We start from the raw sequence: 20200 nt of genomic DNA, 5'->3' as shown, positions 1-20200 counted from the left end.
GGACTATTGCAATGCTCTCTTGGCAGGTCTTCCAGCCAGTTCTATCAAACCTTTACCATTAATCCAGAATGCGGCAGCAAGATTAATATTTAATGAGCCAAAAAGAATGCATGTCACACCTCTGTTTATCAATTTGCACTGGCTACCAATTGCTGCTCGCATTAAATTCATGGCATTAATGTTTGCCAACAAAACCACCACTGGCTCTGCACCCCTTTACCTAAATTCATTACTTCAGACGTATGTGCCCTCTAGAAGCTTGCGTTCAGCAAGTAAACGTTGCTTTATTGTGTCATCCCAAAGAGGCACAAAATCACTTTCACTGACTTTTAAATTAAATGTTCTCTCCTGGTGGAATGACTTGCCCAACTCAATCCGAGCAGCTGAGTCCTTAGCCATCTTCAAGAATCTGCTAAAAACACATCTCTTCCATCTTTATTTGACCCTCTAACTCCAGCACTCTCTATTTTAATTATATTCTTTACAAAAAAAAAACTTGCCCCTTTTAGACTTCCACTCTACCGCTTCTCTACTCTTTTTGTATTCTATCTATTTGTTTTCTTTTTATTGATTATATAATAAAAAAAACCTTGCTACATGTACTGCGTTAAGCTAACTGGGATTTGTTATAGCACTTGCATATCATTGCTCTTTTGTTGATTTTGATTGCTTCCATTGTCCTCATTTGTAAGTCGCTTTGGATAAAAGCGTCTGCTAAATGACTAAATGTAATGTAAATATGAATCGCGATTCTGTTTTCTAACATTTCTAATGGAATCACAAGTTTCAAAATCAATGTTCTAAAGCAGCGGTTCTTAATCCTGTTCCTCACGTCCCCTGCTCTGCACACTCTCTCTCTCTCTCTCTCTCTCATTCAGCTCATCAGCTCAGCTCCAACAATAAACTGTTCCATTCATACACTTTGTGTATAGACAGACAGATATTTTTCACATAGCTATTAGAAGTGTTAAACAAAGACGCGCATGCAGTTGCGTGCTGTATTCTCTCTCTCTCTCTCTCTCCAGATCATCAGCTCGTCAGCTCCATCAATGAACTGTTCCAATTATACACTTTGTGTATAGACAGACAAATATTTTTCACATAGCTACGAGAAGCGTTAAACATGGATGCGCACGCGGTTGCTGTAGTTGCGAGTAGTACTTGCTGTCAAACCCTTCCTACTGTTACAAAATAAACAATTTACAAAAGTGCTACAACACAATCATGTATTCTGCTGTATTAAAGCTTTAATCAGGATAAAACTGTATATTAGAAGCTAACATAAGCACTAGCATTTACAAATAACAGCGCATCTAAAAGTATGAGACAACAACAAACAAAAAAACACACCATTCTGAAACGTCCTGTTAGGGCCGTGCTTGCACAGGTTCTGCAAGATCCTCTTCACTAATATTCTCTGGGTCTCATTCGGGCTCAAACTGATAAGCAATATTGATGACGCCATTGTTTACAATACAACCGGAGCACGTGCCACTGAGCTGAGGGGGCGTGACGTTTAGACGTGCAGTAGGCGGTTTAACAAATCACAATACACTGAGCCAGTTGACCAATCTGAGCCCATCGCATATTTATGACGAAAGGGCTTCATAAAACCAGGAAATAATCAGAGCGTTAATCGGAGAAGGGACAGCGGTGTAGAATAAAGGTATATTATGTGAAACATAATGCGTTTTTTTAAAAACAAAGTATTAACTCATGTAAGACTGCACCCCATAAACACAATCAAGCCTAGAAAAAAGCAGTCAACCACCCCTTTAACTTTTGAATGGTAACAGTTTAAAATTCAAACTGTATCTTCTTTGTCAAGCCAACACTAATTCAACATGTCAAACCAACATTCAACATGATCATTTAATTGTGCATTGTCCAGCCTCCCGTCTGCACTGAGACCTTGTCATTACCTTTTTTTGTACCCCCATATTTGTATTTTATTTGGATGTTTTTCATTAATTTTGATGTTGGCTTGGATTTAGAATTCATATTCATGTGGACAGTTTTCTATTAATCTGATCAACAACCAAGAAAGATCAAAACCTTTTTTTTTCTTTGTTCTGCAGACATTTGCAATCTGCTTTACATGCCCAGAGAACACATTTGGATCGCTTTCAGCAGGACATGCAGCAGGTCACTGAGAACGAGAAGCAGAACCAAACTCTTCTTCGCAGAGCCTATGAAGAACACAAGAAAGCCCAGGTCATTAAATACATGCCGTGCACAGACCACATCATAGCATTTTAACCAAATATGTTCTAATATGTATTTTTTGTTTATTTTGACTAACAGGAAATTTGTCGGAAGCTTCAAGCAGAGCTGACAGAATTGCAAAATGTTGAGGAACCTCAGTCAGAAGATTTGAAACCTTTGGTAACAAACAGATTCATTCAATATAAACATAAATGTTTCTGTGGGTTTCTGTGTCTAATTATGGCTCCGTGTTCAGGAAGAGGACCTGGAGGAGCTCAGCAGCCGAATAAGTGCGTGTAGAGAGGAATTTGAAGCTGCACGGAATCAGGTGCTGACACACAAGAGGGAATATGAGGAGGCTGAGCAGCTCTCCCGGCAGCAGAGGGAAGCTTTTAACAGCATCGCAGAGGAAGCTGAGCCCATTAAGGTTAGAGAAGATGTCAAGAGTGTGTGTAACATCATCAGTGGACAGCTTTTAACCGCCAGAGTCCTAATTCCTCTTAGCTAATGTTTAAAAATGGCAGACTGTCAAGCTTTAAATTAAGGATCATGAGCTTCAAGTTCACTACTGAACAGTCCACAACAGCACACATTCTTAATTATCAATGTGTGCAATCTAGTAAAGTTTTGTTTTTACATGATTGCTTGTAGGAGCAATTGAGCAACAGTGATCAGGAGTTGGAGAGGAGTAAACATCATAAAAAACACTATGAAGAGAAGCGGAAAGCCCATGTGGACATGATCGAGACACAAAAGAAGAACTTGAATGAGAAGGACCAGCTGTTACAGGTGACCAAACCCTGACATCTTACACTGATCCATTAGATATAAAGAGATTTCCGTTTGTTTGACTGAATCTATTTTTTGACAGGCTTCCATAGCGAAAGCCTTAGAAATTTGCCCCGAGCGCTTGGATGTGAGGAGAACAGCGAAGAGTTTGGACAGCGAGATCAGCCGCCTCAGACACAAGATCAACACACAGCAAGACCAACAAGGACACAGAGACACTATCGTCAGGTACATAGACACAGTCTCCAGCTGTCAAACAAATGAGACCGGGTGGTATTTCACCCCAAAATCAAAAGAAAGAAACAAGAAATTATATTTAATGTGAAGAAAAAATAAGCCTATTTTCAGGACCATTAAAGGAATGGTTCACCCAAAAATGTATATTTACTGAAATTTACTCGAGTTTGTTCATCGGAAAATATTTTGAGAAATTTACCATTACATTACTTGCTCAGCAATTGATCCTTTGCAGGAAATGGGTGCCGTCAGAATAAGAGTTCAAACAACTGATAAAAACATAATAATCCACAAGTAATCCACACCACTCCAGTCCATCAATTAATGATTTGTGAAGTGAAAAGCTGTTTTTAATAAAAAATACAACAACTATAATTAAAATGATTTTTAACATCAAACGAGTGCTCTACCATAATACTGCTTTTTCAAGAGAAATATTCACCTTATCTGACTCAAGAGAGAAATGTGCATTTACAAGCAAAAACAGCTCAAAGCAATTCTAAACATATATGTGAGATTGCAAAAGGAGATGGATTTTATTCCACCGGAGGAAGTGTTATTATGGATTATGGACTCTATTTTAGCCGAAAGCAATGGTATAAAGTTAATTAAAGTGTGGATTACTTGTGGATTATTATGTTTTTGTCAGCTGACTCCCATTCTGACGGCACCCATTCACAGCATAGGATCCATTAGTGAGCAATTGATGTAATGCTAAATTTCTCCAACTCTGTTCTAAAATAGGAACAAACTCATCTACATCTTGCATGTCTTACAGTTTTGCAAGATATTTAAACATATTTCCTCTCTGATTCTCCCCTCAATTCTTAAAATAAACTGTTTGTGATATGTGTAGCGAATTTAGCTCATGGGGAAATATGAATAATTAACCATAACTAATTATGATTAATTATTAATATTTTAGATCCACTGTAGATATTTAGCTACTAATATATACCGTGGTATATGAATATAATAATTAGGGATGCCCCGAAATGAAAATTCTGGGCCGAAACCGAAAATTCTGGATGTACTTGGGCGAAAACCAAAACCAAAAATTATTAATTATTACTTTATTAAATAATATAAAGTAATTTTGTGAGACTTTTTAATTTAATTCAATAATTTTAGTGATAATGAATTTAAAAAACACAAGCCAATAAAATAACCACACTTTTACTGAAAGTAACACAATAAAACTGGACAGAATTTATATTAATATCGGTAACACTTTGCATTAAGGTTCATTAGTTAACTACTTTAGTTAACATGAACTAAGAATGAATAGTTCTTCAGCATTTAGTAATCTTAGTTAATGGTAATTTCAACGTTTACTAATGCATTATTAAAATCAACAGTTGTGCTTGTTAACAGTTAATGCACTCTGAATTAACATGAATTAAGTGAACAACTGTATTATGTCAGACTCTGTTCCATGTTTTATCTGTGTCTTGCTCCCCAGGTGTTTATGCTGATTTTATCCCAGGTGTTTCCCATGTGTTATTTCCAATGATCCCATGTGTCTCCTTAGTCTCCTGCGTCCGAAACCGCCTACTCAATGAGTAGGTACTTAATTTCATGAAGTACTTACTAAGAATGAATAGTTCTTCAGCATTTAGTAATCTTAGTTAATGGTAATTTCAACGTTTACTAATGCATTATTAAAATCAACAGTTGTGCTTGTTAACAGTTAATGCACTCTGAATTAACATGAATTAAGTGAACAACTGTATTATGTCAGACTCTGTTCCATGTTTTATCTGTGTCTTGCTCCCCAGGTGTTTGTTATGTTGATTTATTCCCAGGTGTTTCCCATGTTTAATTTCCAATGATCCCAGGTGTGTCTCCTTAGTCCCTCGTCATCCTGTGTTTAAAAGTCTGAGTCCATTTAGTTAGTGTTGTCCGGTATTGTGAATGTCTACTCCTTGTGCTACGTGTGATTCCCCGCGATGTTAATAAATTCCTTGGTTTGTTCTCCTGGTTTCCTCGTTCCGTGCTCCTCAGAGTAGCAACCCCGTGACAGAATACCGGACCAAAACAGAAAGTAAGCGGCGCGCCTACTCCCCGAGTTTTTTTTGTTTAGTTTTGAAAAGTTTTTTGTTTTCCTTGTTTTTCCCGCGGCTATGGAAGTTGCCACTCGGTTCATTGCCCTAGCTCGCCGAGATCTCCTGCTGGTGGAGTATTCGCGGGTGTTCTGCAGGCTCACCGCAGCTACGGCCCTCGATGACGCCACCATAAACTCGCTGTTCTGGCACAGGGCCAACTACCATCGCCCCGTGGACCTCCCAGACACCAAGGGACTGTGCTGGAGGGAAGGAATCCTCCAGTGTCTGGAGAGCGTCCTGCCCCGAGCCAGAACCAGCCCGCCAGCCGCTGCGAAGTCAAGCCCGCCGCTGTCCGTGGCTCACCCAAGTCAACCAGTAGTTCCCGAGTCAAGTCAGCCGGCAAATAATATGGCAAGCCCACTAAACATTAATATGGCAAGCCCGCCGGGCGTTAATGTGGCAAGCCTGCCGGACTATAATATGGCAAGCCCAACGAACATTAATATGGCAAGGCCGCCAAGCGTTCATGTTGGCCCAGTGTCGGTTCCAGCCCCAGTGCCTGCTCCTCGTAAGCGCCCTCCAGTGCCCGCTCCTCGTAAGTGCCTTCCAGAGCGCCCTCAAGTGCCCGTTCCACCAGAGCCTGCCCCAGAGCTCGCTCCAGTGTCTGCTCCAGCCCCAAAAATAACTCCAGTGCCAACTCCTCGAAAGTGCTTTGCTGTGCCTGCTCCTCCAGAGCACCCTCCAGTGCCAGCACCACGTAAGCGCTACCCTGATCCCCAGTTAAGCCCAGGGAGCACTCCTGATCCAAAGTCAAGCCCAGGGAGAGGGTTCCTGATCCCCCATTAAGCCCAGGGAGGGCTCCTGATCCCCCATTACGCCCAGGGAGGGCTCCGCCATGGCCTCCCGAGTCCCCTGCTCCGCCATGGCTCCCCGAAGGGGTACTGCTCCCTGAGGTACCTCCAGAGCACCCACCCTCCCCTCCCCGTTGGATGTTATATGGCGTGAGGACACGCCTTCCGGAGGGGGCGTTATGTCAGACTCTGTTCCATGTTTTGTCTGTGTCTTGCTCCCCAGGTGTTTATGTAGGGCTGGGCAAAAAAAAAAGATTTTCCGATTAATTGTTTTTTAAAATGATGTCGATTCTATATCGATTCTCAAAAGCCACGAATCGATATTTTTCAGTATTTATTTCAGCGCACATTTAAAACAATATCTGATTAACGTGAATCTTATCATTAGTCTTCTCCACTAGATGTCACCCTTATTTACCTTGCGCGATGTTACAACAGAAAGCCTGTCATTCATTCAGCACTTATCATGGCCATACGCGTGATTCGCAATGCTCAGGTGAAATGCTATAGTAATACTATAAATCTGCGGAAGCATTTGATATCACGCATAAGGTGCCATGATTTCCGCAATGAATGAATGGCGGATGGCGCGGCACACTATTTTGTTTACTACACACATACTAAAGCGAGGATGACGCTCGCTGTGTTTTCAGCTTCTGCCGTCTCAATATATGATGAGATGAACATGAATGTCATCTCCAGCTGCTCTGAGATTCACTTCATTAGCATTTTACCGTTTCATTTGAGAAATCTACCATCATATCACATACACTGCAGCTGGAAGTTCTTCACGGCAACCCGTCAAAATAAAAGTTTAGTTTAACGTTCTACTACAGGGGTGGCGAACTCCGGTCCTGGAGAGCCTCAGCCCTGCAGAGTACAGCTCCAACCCTAATTAAAACTCACCTGCCTGTAGCGTTCTGGTAACCTTTCAGACCTTGATTAGCTTGTTCAGGTGTGTTTGATTAGGGTTGAAGCAAAACTGTGCAGGGCTGCGGCTCTCCAGGACTGACGTTCGCCACCCCTGTTCTACTATCAGAATATATTACTATTTAGCAGTCTTAAGACTCAATGCTACTACTGCTAATAAATATTAATAAATCTTTATTTTTAAAGGAATAATCACATGTTTTCTTTTTAATTTTAACAGTAAACCTCTGTTGTGCAGCACTTTGTTTGCCAAAAAATAAAAGGGTTTAATTTTCATTTGATTAGGATAAATTAAATTAATGTTTTATCCCTTCATCTGATTACCAGAAAAATTAAGAACATTTTATAGGGCCCTATTATTGTTTAAAAAAGGAAAGAATAGGTTTAAAATACAGGCATGTGGTTCTTAATTTATTTTTATCAATTCACCATTTTTAAACTGATGTTTACTGTTAATTTTAGAAATATCAATAGCATTTGTATTAAAACTATATTCACTGAATGTAATCAAAAAAATCGAGAATCGAATCAAATCGAGAGCTTGCAAATCGAATCGAATCGGGACATCTGAATCAATACCTAGCCCTATTGTTATGTTGATTTCTTCCCAGGTGTTTCCCATGTTTAATTTCCAATGATCCCAGGTGTGTCTCCTTAGTCCCTCGTCATCCTGTGTTTAAAAGTCTGAGTCCATTTAGTTAGTGTTGTCCGGTATTGTGAATGTCTACTCCTTGTGCTACATGTGATTCCCCGCGATGTTAATAAATTCCTTGGTTTGTTCTCCTGGTTTCCTCGTTCCGTGCTCCTCACAGTAGCAATATTACATATTATCATTAACTAACATTAAGAAAGATTAATAAATACTGTAATGTATTGTTCATTGTTTGTTCATGCTAGTTAATACATTAACTAATGGAACCTTACTGTAAAGTGTTACCTTAATATTAAATATCAATATCATATTTTTATTCACGCATCTACATTGTTTATCATGCAGGTGGGGTTTATATGTTATGATGTTATAATGATGAAGTTGTTGGTCATGGAATCTTCTAGGCAGTTTCATGAGGCGAAGGAAAACTTCAATAACATAGCCCGACAGTTCAAGGGTCTGGAGGCATTCATCCGCCAGTTAACTGAGATCATGAACATCAGACACAACGTCTACGCTGAACTGAGAATGTAAGTTTCATTAGAGGCCCTCGTCTGATTCTCGCTGACTGATTTGAAATGTTTTCTAATAGATTGTTTTAATGTGTCTGAACTTCAGACCACCAATTCAATGGTCACAAATGAAATAGCCTTTGTTTGTCTGCTTTTGATATTTTAATATGGCTCAGAGGTAAATTACTGTATGAGTTTTACTGAATAATTTTTCTGTGTTGAAAAATTTCCTATTAAGGACAATGCAGGTGAATTGGGATTTTAGAATAAAAAAATTAATTTAAAAAAATGTCACCATACTTCCCCATTTGATTGATTATATTAAGAATTGGTACATTAAGAATTTTTTTATATATTACAAGTTTTTGAAATGGCATGTTTAAAAATGCAAATAAGCCATTATTTAGTTAAATAAGCAAGAATTTGCATACATTTCCATTGAATCTTTCATTTTGTTGACAGAATTAAAGGTTTTTACATCAGGGATTTTGGGTATCATTTTATCACTCCATAAATCAGAAAATACTGTACTTTACATCAGCCAGAAAAAAAATCAGATGCACAAAAATAAAGTGCAGTAAAATAAGCTTTCTTTCCACTAGTCGGAAACAACATGTTACCAAAATCTCAGAATTGACCAGTGCATTAAAAAAAAACAGTGGTTTTGCCTGTAGTGTCTTGCCTTAAAACAGCAAGTTACAGTGGGACATATCAAAGGGCTTGTCCATTTTAGTGCAGATTTTAGGGTACTGATGATAATGATGTAGGTTGTGTTTCTGTGTGTTTCCAGGTATCTTTCTGTACGCTGTATGTACTACTTTGACTCCATGCTGTCTCAGAGAGGATACATAGGGAAGATGACCTTTGATCATAAGAATGAGACTCTCTCCATATCAGTAAGACATTGCAAGATGATAACATCATTGATGTAGTTGTTTTCTTGATGAACAAACACCGGATGCATGCATAGAGGCATGCAGTCTTGTATAATTTAATTTTGTTGAATAGCCTATGCTCTCAAAAATGTCCTTGGGGTCAGGATTTTACTCTACATGCAGTAACCGTGACTTTTTAAAAGTACAGTAGTTTCTCATGTTGACGGTCATCTGTCTCTTCCTCAGGTTCAGCCAGGAGAGGGTGGTAAGGCCGCTCTGAGTGACATGCGTTCACTGTCTGGAGGAGAGCGTTCGTTTTCTACCGTGTGCTTCGTTTTGTCACTGTGGGCCATAGCTGAAGCTCCGTTCCGTGCTTTAGATGAGTTTGATGTGTATATGGTAAGGAGTATATTCATCAGTACATTCAGTATGTTTTTACAAAAATATTAAACTGCACAACTGCTTTCATCTTTGATAATAATAAGAAATGTTTCTTATCAGCAAATCAGCACATTAGAATGATTTCTGAAGGATCATGTGACACTAAAGACTGAAGTAATGATGCTGAATATTCAGCTTTGAATCACAGAAATAAATGACATTTTGAAATATATTCAAATAAAAAACATTTACTGTAAATTGTAATATTTTACAATATTGCTGTTTTACTGTATTTATGATTAAATTAATTCAGCCTTGGTGAGAATAAGAGACTTGTAAAAAATGTTTAAATCTTACCAATCCCACAATTCTTTCGAACAGTAAAAGTAGTTTTGAGCAGTCTCTCAGGGATTTTATTAATATTTACTCATTACATTTAATCAGGATTTTAGACAGGTTTAACACTTCTGTCACTCCTTGTTGTATCATGTGAAGTAGCCAGTAACATGTTTTGCGAATACAGTAAGATATTTATCATGGCTACTAAGGAGAATCAGGTGCCTGGAGTCCTGGAGAAGAGCATGCAGTCACTGTATTGTGTGTTTGCTCTCTCAGGACATGGTGAACCGGAGGATCTCCATGGACATGATGCTAAAGATCGCTGCCAGTCAGCGCTACAGACAGTTTATTTTCCTCACACCACAGAGCATGAGGTAAAGAGCTTCTCTAGTGTTCATGCAGAAATGTGTAGATGTAGTTAGATTAGAAGACATGATTGCCTTATTTGTATCATTTATAACACAGTTTTAAATTGATAGTCCTAGTAAAAATGTAATGTTCTGGTCTTTCTGTATCTCAGTTCTCTGCCAGTCAATAGCCTGATCCGCATCCACCGTCTGAATGACCCTGATCGCAGCGAGTCAACCCAGAAAGATGCTGCTATCCTTTGAACATCTTTTGTGCATCAGGCAAATCAAGACAAATCAGGCAAAGTACTTACAGCTGACAGCTGCACTTTACAGTTCTATGTGCACAAGTTTACAGGCTTTTTTTCTAAGATCATTTAAATTTACATTTATAAATAATTGTGTTATTTAAAACCAAAATTTGCAGGTTCTGTTTTGTTCTGCACTTTAAATTTTTCTAAAATAATAGTTTTTAGTTTTTATAAAAATATGATTGCAATGTTATTTGCATTTGTACCTGTTGAATAAGGCATATAAAGGCCAGTTATAGCGTGTTGCTGTTAATTTGCTTTATTTCATTTTCAGTCTTCCATTGTTTTATTTTTATCACTGAACTACTTAAAAAAAAAAAAAAGTAAATGTTTCTAGTATAACAAAAATAATCTGTCACTATTTTGTTTGATCATCAAAAATGCATAGTTTTGTATTACTGGTGTTACAGTATGGAAAAATGAGAAGTCAGTTGAAGGAAATCACATGAGAGATATGAGAGAGAATCATATTACCTGTTTGTTTTTTTTTGTATTTACAGAAAGTTATGAATCTTTAAACATTGACCGGACATTCATCCGGCTTCTGAATGGGCAGAATGCAAATAATACTGTAAATTGTGGTTTCCCAGTAAAATTTATGACATACAGTCACAATGGCACTCTGTGATTCAGTTCTGTGATCATCTTTTAACCTGTACTTCAGTAGCGACTACATGATGGCGTCCATTTGTCTCTGAGTCTCTTACTTGACTCACGGTTCCTCTTTGCTGAGTCAACTTGTCATTGCTAGTTACATCCTGTCATTTTTTGAGGCAGTTCCCCTTGACATACATTTGTGGTTTTTATGATAGATTGTGTGCAAATTGGGGACTGAACATTGTTGCCTGTTCATTGCTCATTCATTGTTCAGTTTCCTATTAGATGTTAGTCAGAATATATTCAAACATATAGACTGAACCATCATTTACAGAGTTTTGAAATTGACCTTTGTGAGTTTTTGTCTGTGTATATTAACTTAAGTCAGTAAATCTTAAGTCAGAAATACTGCAAATTTTAGAAATAGAAATAGAGAAATAGCTCTGGCAACTTATAGCAGAAACATGCATTTAAAATTAATTGTATTTCTTTGGAAAATGGTCCAAAAAAAAATGAATGTCTCGTCATGAACTACAGAGATTGTTGTCCAATCAAATTCTCCATATAATGAATGTCCCTCCCCCAACACCATCTGAATTATAAATATGTAAATATGATTAAATTGTATAGGTAACCGCTGTAATTTTTCAGATTGAGTATATTTTTAAGGATATACATGGATGTTTATTCATGTGGCAAAAAAAAACTGAAAACTATTTAAATGTTGAAAAAGGTATAATTTATAATTAAGTCTTGCATTTATATAAATGAAATTAATATTACATAAAAACAATTTTTTTAAATCACAGCAGGGTTAACAAAACAAAACAGGATTAAATCATTATTATTTTATTGCATTTGCTGCTAGCTATTTTGTATAAATATGTAAAGAGCTACAAAATAGCTGCCACTAATTATCAGCTTGTAAAAAAAAAAATTCAGCACATTCCAGCATTTATTGGTCTGGCCTTGAAACAGGTAGCGTAATAATTAGTGGCTGTACAGTTACTGTTAGTATGAAAACTATTTAAATGTTGAAAAAGGTATAATTTATAATTAAGTCTTGCATTTATATAAATGAAATTAATATTACATAAAAACAATTTTTTTAAATCACAGCAGGGTTAACAAAACAAAACAGGATTAAATCATTATTATTTTATTGCATTTGCTGCTAGCTATTTTGTATAAATATGTAAAGAGCTACAAAATAGCTGCCACTAATTATCAGCTTGTAAAAAAAAAAATTCAGCACATTCCAGCATTTATTGGTCTGGCCTTGAAACAGGTAGCGTAATAATTAGTGGCTGTACAGTTACTGTTAGTAGATGGATCTAATTTCAGGTCTCAAGAACTTTAGGTAATATAGGTGGCTTTCGTTTCACCCCTACAAAATGAAGTACTGGTCTAAAATGGTTCATCCAGAAGTCAGTGCGATTCCTGGCCGTCAGTCCTTGGTGGCATCAGCATAGAGCAGGAATCCAGAGAACGTGCTGTCGTCCTTGCTGCTGGAATAAACCCTGTTCCAGTCCCGCAGAGTCTCCAGCCAGACCTGGTCTCCAGATGATAGATGCAGCACTGTCATGTTGGAGGCCTGGTCAATGTCCTGGCTGTAAAGGGAGTCGCGAGAGACCAATGCTGAAGGCTGAGCGCTTTTGAACAGCAGGTTCACGCTTAAGGCCCTTGAGTCCCCTAAAACCTCGTGCTCCCTTCAGGCCTCGTGTGCCTTTCATCCCTGGCTTCCCCCTCTGCCCTGGTGGTCCATGGGGTCCTCTCCCTGCTTACCTGGGGGTCCTGGGTCTCCCTTCGGACCCTTAGCCCCCGGAAGCCCATCTGTGCCGTTCAGACCTGGCACACCCATGTCTCCTTTTGGCCCTTGAGGCCCTGGCTAGAGAACTGTGCGGGACGGATTTTTCCTAAAAGCTGACATCTCAGTTAATCGCGATCTCATAAAGCTCTGTTATAACACAATAAATATATGCACAATGAATCTTTCACAGTGTCTACACTTCATGTGTTAAAATAAAAGGATTCGTTAGCATGCAATTTCAGCACTGTGGTGAGTAGATTCTAACTTAAAGGGGTCATATGATGCGATTAAAATTTTTCCTTTCTCTTTGGAGTGTTACAAGCTCTTGGTGCATAAAGAAGATCTGTAAAGTTGCAAAGACTAAAGTCTCAAATCCAAAGAGATATTCTTTATAAAAGTTGAGTCAACCACGCCTACCTAAAAATAATGGCTTTTAATGTTTTTGTCTCGTCGTGCCGGGACAAGGCATCACAATGTGGTAAGGGCCGTAACATTTCCGTCACGCGCTTGAGGTATTCGGCCAATCACAACGCACTGGATAGCTGGCCAATCAGAGCACACCTCGCTTTTCAGAACGATGAGCTTTGTAAAAATCGACGCCTTACACAATGTTATTTTTAGCAACATCATATGACCCCTTTAATCACCTCTGTTTTGCTATTGCATTCCAGAAATCAACAGCTGAGTCTGTGATTGGCTACAATGCGCAACCCTTTAAACACGTGTTATAAATAGAAACTATGCCTAGCTTGCGCATGTCAATCATTTTAATGTTAATATTAGTTGTTCTTTTTGCTTTTGTGCAACAGATAAATAACAATGTATATGTTTTAGACACTTTATGGTTAGATCATTCCTATTTTGCGGGAGTCCCGCGAATCATTTTATTCTCCCGCATCCCACACACACGAGTCTCTTCCCACTCGCACTCGCCCATCAAGAGTTGTCCCGCGCCGCACCCTGTTGCGTTGGTTCCCGCGGTACTCCGAGTGCAGGTCTCTAGCACTGGCTCCCCCATACTGCCTGTAGCGTCTGGATCACTCAAACACACAATATATATTTTGTTAGCTAGATTTAACAAATACTCTGTAATACCCCAGGAAGCCGAACAGGCCCCTGTTTCCATAGCAACTCTGACACCAGATACATTTACGATCGAAAGAAATGTGAGCCGAGAGGCTCTCACTGCATTTTCCAGAGCACAAGGCACAATGCCCAGTAGAAATTGACTTTGTCCTTTCTCTCCAAATAGACAGCCTCCTTTGTCGCACTTCTCTCTCTTGATGCCATCTGGTCCGGGGGGGCCAGCTGGTCCTTGTATGCCAGGCTTGCCCGCCTCTCCCTTTGTTCAGTTCCAGCCGGGCTCTCCCCTGCCCCCTGGGTCTCCTTTCAGCCCGGTTAAACCTGTATCTCCTTTGAGGCCCATTTCACCTGCACACATTAAAAACAAGTGGAATTTAAAATAAACGGCCCATTCCCATGAAACTGTTACTGTATACTGTATTTCACTGCTTGATTCTTAAACCAATCCTGCTTAAGTAGTTACAGCCAGTAGTTATTCATCATTACCAACTCTAAAGAACTACATTATTTCAACCCCATCACAGAGAGTCTTTAATTCATATGTTTAGATTACAGTAAATTCTAATAGAAACTTGGTTTCTGTGTGCCTTGTAAGAAATTGCAAAGACTTTGATGTCACTACTTTCAAAAATATCGGGGAGGGGGAGGAATGTTGCATTATAACATGGTTAAATAGAAAGTAAGAGACAGATAAAAATTCTAGATTCTCAAAGGATTTTCTAAAAAAAATGTCTACATAATGAAAACATAGTATAATAAATGCCAATAGTTATTTACCTCTAACCCTAAAGCTCTACACTATTTCAACCCCATCACAGTCAGTCTATAATTCACATACTTAACTGAGTAAATTCTGATAGTATCGCTTAGTTTCAGAAATTACACATAATTAAAAAAAAAAAAGGTCATCACCCTTATTAGGAGATTAGCCATAACAGAATTGAAATATTGAGCTTCATGAGGTCAGTGTAGATGTAACAAAATGCTTAAAGTTGCATCTCTTTGAACTGTGGTCTGAAAGATTTTTATGGCACTCCTTTGAATATGTCTAAAAGATCAAAACATTATGCAGACTGTAGCGCGGTGACGTCATGTATTTTGACATCACGCATGTGTTAGTGCGCATGTGCAAAGTGACGTAACACATGTCTTAAAACGTATGTGCTGTAACTCACTTTACTGCGTTATAATTTTATTACTTTAGCTTCCATGATTTTTATAGCTTTCGATTCGATTGTCTCAGAGGTAAAATTATATAGGCCTAATTATACATAATTAAAGAGAACACTCTGATTTCTATGCTTAATAGATGCTGCTTAGTGTACAGAGGTTACCGTGGAAACAGCTCTATTTTTGCTGTTCCATAGCTGGTTTGAAGAAGGCATTTACACTGTTTTAAAGCAAACTCCTTGTGAACATTGTGGTTGCCATGTGAGATAAATCACTTGTAGTATATTTATTTCATTAGCCTATATTTAGTTATTTATAGATGTGCATTACCAAAATGATTAATGCATATACATATACAACATCAAGATAATAAAAATATGTAATGAAAACATAAATTATACTCATTTACTTACTGGTTCTGTTGCCACCGAATTTCTCTTTGTTTTCGAAACACATAAGGATGCCCATGTTGAAAGATACATTACGTGTACACATAACCTCAGAAACTCCATTTAGTGTCCATAAACTAGCGAAAAAAATGTACACTAAAGGAGAATTTTGCAAACATTAAATTTATATATTTACTCATAATTGCTCATTTTATTATAATTACTATAAATGTATGTAACGTCATTATAAAAAATGGTCTAATATGAACTTGTATACAAATCAATTGTTACTTTTAACCTTAACAATAAGGTTCCCTGTATAGTTTAATTTAGAAAAATTGAGAAAAAATTTCTATTTCAGATGCTGTTCTTCTAAACTTTCTATGCATCAAAGAAACCTGAAAAAATTCTACTCAACTGTTTTCAACATAATAATAATAAATGTTTTGAGCAGCAAATCAGAATATTAGAATGATTTCTGAAGGATCATGTGACTGGAATAATGATACAAAAAATTGAAATCACAGGAATAAGTTACATTTTAAAATATATTCAAATAGAAAGCAGTTATTTTAATTAGTAAAAAAAAAATCACAATATTACTGCTTTTGCTCTATTTTGGATCCAAAAATGCAGGCTTGGTGAGTAGAAGAGAATTCTTTAAATGCTGAATGTTGAATTTTGCTACATGCTAAATTACTGCTAGTACTGCATAAAGTAGGAAAGCTACTGTTCCTTGGCCTGAAAAGTAATCTTTCCTTGAATTGATAAATTATTATATTGTCTGCTCGGTGGACAGACAGATCAAATAATTGTAATATTGATTCTGCTACAGTTAATTCTAAGATCTAATCTAAATATTTATTATTAATTATGACCAGTTATAATTAATTATAAATATTTCCCTTTTGAGCTAATTTGCTATATATATATATATATATATATATATATATATATATATAACAAACCTTCTTTTCTCTTTTTTTTGTGCACATCTGAGCTTGGAAGAAATATTTGACTCTAATCAGATGAACCCTGTCAGAAGGATAATGCCCATATGTTGTATGATGACAGAATTTAATGAACTATCCCTTTAATTCCCTTTAAATACTAAGAACAGTACTGTAGTATGCATATATCAGAGCATTAGTCCTGTTGCTCATTGTCTTATTGGCTCCTATCTGATATCAGTCATCATCACTCTCTGTTGCTCTACACCTTACATTATACCTCTGAGATGTCATCTTTGGCACAGAATGGAGCGCCATGTTTTTCTTAATGTCAGCTGACCTGCAGCCTGTTTCTCTCTCTCTCTCTCTCTCTCGTCCACTTGGCCTTCATCGCCAGGCTCTAACAGATTGCTGGATGCGCTTGTCTTGTGCATCTTCCAGGTTTGTGAGCCGCTTGCCATCATTCTACAAACTTATGAACATCTGAAAGAGTTAGAGGCACGGTTGACAGAAAAACAACCTTTGACTTATGGCAGGGTACAACAGGGCTGACGGCACACCTCAAGAAAATGTGCTTTTCACTGCTCCCATAGTGTACAGTTACAGAAAAAATGTATGTTTTTATTGAACATTGATGGATCAACACATTTTGTGGAAGCCTTTTTTATAAAGCACTTTATACAGTACAGATTGTTTCAAAGTAGCTTCACATTAATAAAAAGGAAAATAACAGAATCAATGATTCAGACAGTTTCAGATAAGAGACAGATGTTAAATTCTGCTGTAAAGCTGCTCTACAAAGGCAACAGTGTAGTTATGCAGCAAAGTTCATTAGCAAAAGGCACCCAGTATTGATACAAACACTGTACTTTAATGTTTTGCATAATATTTGGGTTAATAATTGTTCAAAACAATCACTTCAGCAAAGTTTTTACTATTTTCTGTTTATTTTGATAAATTAAGAAACATTTAATTGTTCAGTAAATATATACTGTCATTAAAAATGCAAGAAATAATAAAAAAATGTTTTTAAAGATTCTAAAAGCTTTGATGGAAATCCCAAAATAATTTAATATGGCTTTACAGTAGTAACAATAAATAGTTATATATATATATATATACAGGGGTGCACATAAGTGGTCCACATGCGTGACCAAAATAAAAAATGCGCTGTATAAATAAGTTCTGACAGCGCATTTGTGTACCGACATGGTTGACAGCTGTTAATGCACAATTACCATTTTAGATCGACAAACTGTACTGTATAAGATTTCTATTCAAAAGCATAAATCTAGGCTACCCGCTGCCGTTTTCAAATCACAATGCAAAACTGTGACATTTCATTCACTGACGCTCTTCAATCAGCAGGGCTAAACCCGGAAGCGCGTATACTTACTTACCGGCAAGCTGCCAAAATAAAAGCCTGCTGATTTAAGGTTGAAAATGATGAAAATTGATATTAAAAAAGTAGTAGTAGTAAATATTAGCATTTTTATTTTTGTTTAATATAAAATAATTGTATTTGTATTTAATACTCCCTTTTTTATTTTAAAATATAATAATATTATCACGTTATTATTTTGTTTATTTAATTTAAAAAACTAACTAAAAGTGCAATAATATCACTATTATTCATTGATTTTTTTTATAGTGTAAGGAATTTTAACTCAGTTGTAAGGGAATTCATTATTATTATTGATTCAGGTTTTGATAGGACTCGGATTTGAAGAGCCTAATTCAACCTGATTCGAATTGATTCTAAATTTGATAGTTTACACTCTATCAGCTACTCGGCCAGCGAGAAGTTGATGTCAGTGTATATTACCAATTGAATATGTAATTTTTGTATTCTCCCTGGCCACGGGTGAAATACAATTATGATAATTTGTCAGCTCTTAAGAGAGGTAATTATTATGAGTAAGCTACGAGCTAGGCAGCAAGCAAGGGATCTTTTTGGCAATAGATTTAACCTTTAAATTATATGACACCAGACAATCGATTATTTATAAATGAAACATGACATTTATTGGCTATTCTAGTTTTGCTCTGTGGCATAAGTCCGTCCCCGACGCGATCTTCCAATCGACTTCTTGCGGGGCGGAGCGTGCATACATTAACAAGAGGCTTTAATTCATCACATGAGGACACCATCTATAAAAGTTGTGTTAATACTCCTATAAAGTCTCTTAAAAGCAAGTATTGTACATACTATTAAAGTTTACTTCATTTCAGCATTCTGCATTTGTTGTTTCCATTCGTTCAAGATTAAACTTCACATATTAATATCCTTATTTCCTAAAAAAGGGTAATAAACACTGCTTAACGTTGCTCCGATTAAATGAACACATCAAGTATATATATCTAAGACATACAGCATATTATTTGTGACTCTATGCCCCGATATTTTCATACTTTCAATGATTAGCAACGATTGTCAAAGAAATCTTGTCTCTTTCCTTTGGAATGCAGGGGGAAAAGGGAAGGGTCCTGCGGTCATTCTCAGGTCAGATCTGAGAGTCTGCTGGAGAATCTCCTGCTGGACAGGGAGCTATAAAATTGTCTCTTTTGTTGATCGGATTTAGCAATTTATGCGTCAAATGGTCATGAGGTCCGGTCATGAGGGCCATGCGATTCTGTGCGGGGCTCTGTTTACATACCAGGTTCTTTGTTCTTTGGTCCATTAGATGTTTTACTGATGCTGAAACCAGTCACAAAACCTACTGACCTTCTGTAGCTTAAACGAGTCCAGATGGGAGGGGTCAGTTCTTGTTGTCTTAGTATTGTGTCGACATGGAGGTGGCCTGGCAAATCATTAGCTCCGTGTTTTCTTTGTAAAGATAAGCAGAGCGAGACAGGAACTCATGAGACCCTGAGCTGACCCTGTAAGTAGTTTTATGACTGCAGATGGCTGGGGAGAAGAACCTTTAGTTTTCCCGGTGGAATGTAGAGATTCAATGTCCGTTCGTGTCCGTTTATAGATTCAAGGGTTTCAATATCTTGAAGGCCAGGATCCTACATTATTATCTCTGTTCTCTTTTGTCGTAAGTTATGGGACGCCTTTGAGCTGATCATAAAGTCTTTCCGAGTCACAGGGCTCAAGTCCAAGTCAAGTCTCGAGTCATTGCTGTCAAAGTCTAAGTCGAGTCTCAAGTCTTCTTTAATTATTTCGAGTCGAGTCGCAAGTCATCAAATTTGGGACTCGAGTCCGAGTCAAGTCTGGAGTCAAGTGACTCGAGTCCACCCCTGCTCCCAACTGGAACCATTGAAACTAAACATGAATCGCAATTATCAAAAATAAACATTAAATACAAGTTTTGATGAAGTCAACACTTTCAAAAAATATCTTTCAACACAAACAATATAAAATAAAATACTATAAAGTAAATTATATTAAATAAAATATAAAGTCATTATAATCAGTAATTATGTCCCCACTGGATGCAACAAATGCCTTGTTTGTAATGGCTTTTATTGGTTTTGTCTCGTCCTGCTGGGAGACGGCATCCCAGTATGTTAAGGGGCGTAACATTTCCGTCACACGCTTGAGGTATTCGGCCAATCACAACACACTGGATAGCTGGCCAATCAGAGCACACCTCGCTTTTTTAGAAAGATGAGCTTTGTAAAAATTGACGCGTTTCAGAAAGGCGGGGCATAGAGGAGAAACAATAATGTACATTATATGGAAAATAATGTTTTTTGAACCTTAAACCGCATAAACACATTG

The 20200-nt window shown here is 37.4% G+C and overlaps 1 protein-coding gene across 1 annotated transcript in view; it reads left to right on the top strand.

The window, feature by feature from the left end:
• The window catches only part of LOC107593797 (structural maintenance of chromosomes protein 6-like), a 36780-nt gene extending 26139 nt beyond the window's left edge, over positions 1-10641 (top strand). The window contains exons 18-27 of the mRNA XM_016283672.1: positions 2079-2214; positions 2305-2385; positions 2462-2632; positions 2857-2994; positions 3077-3222; positions 8114-8239; positions 9012-9117; positions 9343-9495; positions 10093-10190; positions 10337-10641. Coding sequence (XP_016139158.1) covers positions 2079-2214; positions 2305-2385; positions 2462-2632; positions 2857-2994; positions 3077-3222; positions 8114-8239; positions 9012-9117; positions 9343-9495; positions 10093-10190; positions 10337-10427 — 1246 coding nt within the window. The 3' untranslated portion in view covers positions 10428-10641. The remainder of the gene's footprint in view (positions 1-2078; positions 2215-2304; positions 2386-2461; positions 2633-2856; positions 2995-3076; positions 3223-8113; positions 8240-9011; positions 9118-9342; positions 9496-10092; positions 10191-10336) is intronic.
• Positions 10642-20200: the final 9559 nt, after the last annotated feature.

Source organism: Sinocyclocheilus grahami, unplaced genomic scaffold (genome assembly GCF_001515645.1).
Source record: "Sinocyclocheilus grahami isolate Dianchi unplaced genomic scaffold, SAMN03320097.WGS_v1.1 scaffold176.1, whole genome shotgun sequence".
Classification (NCBI taxonomy): Eukaryota; Metazoa; Chordata; class Actinopteri; order Cypriniformes; family Cyprinidae; genus Sinocyclocheilus; species Sinocyclocheilus grahami.
Note: the sequence above shows the minus strand (reverse complement) of the source record. Positions and strands in the feature narration are given on the sequence as shown.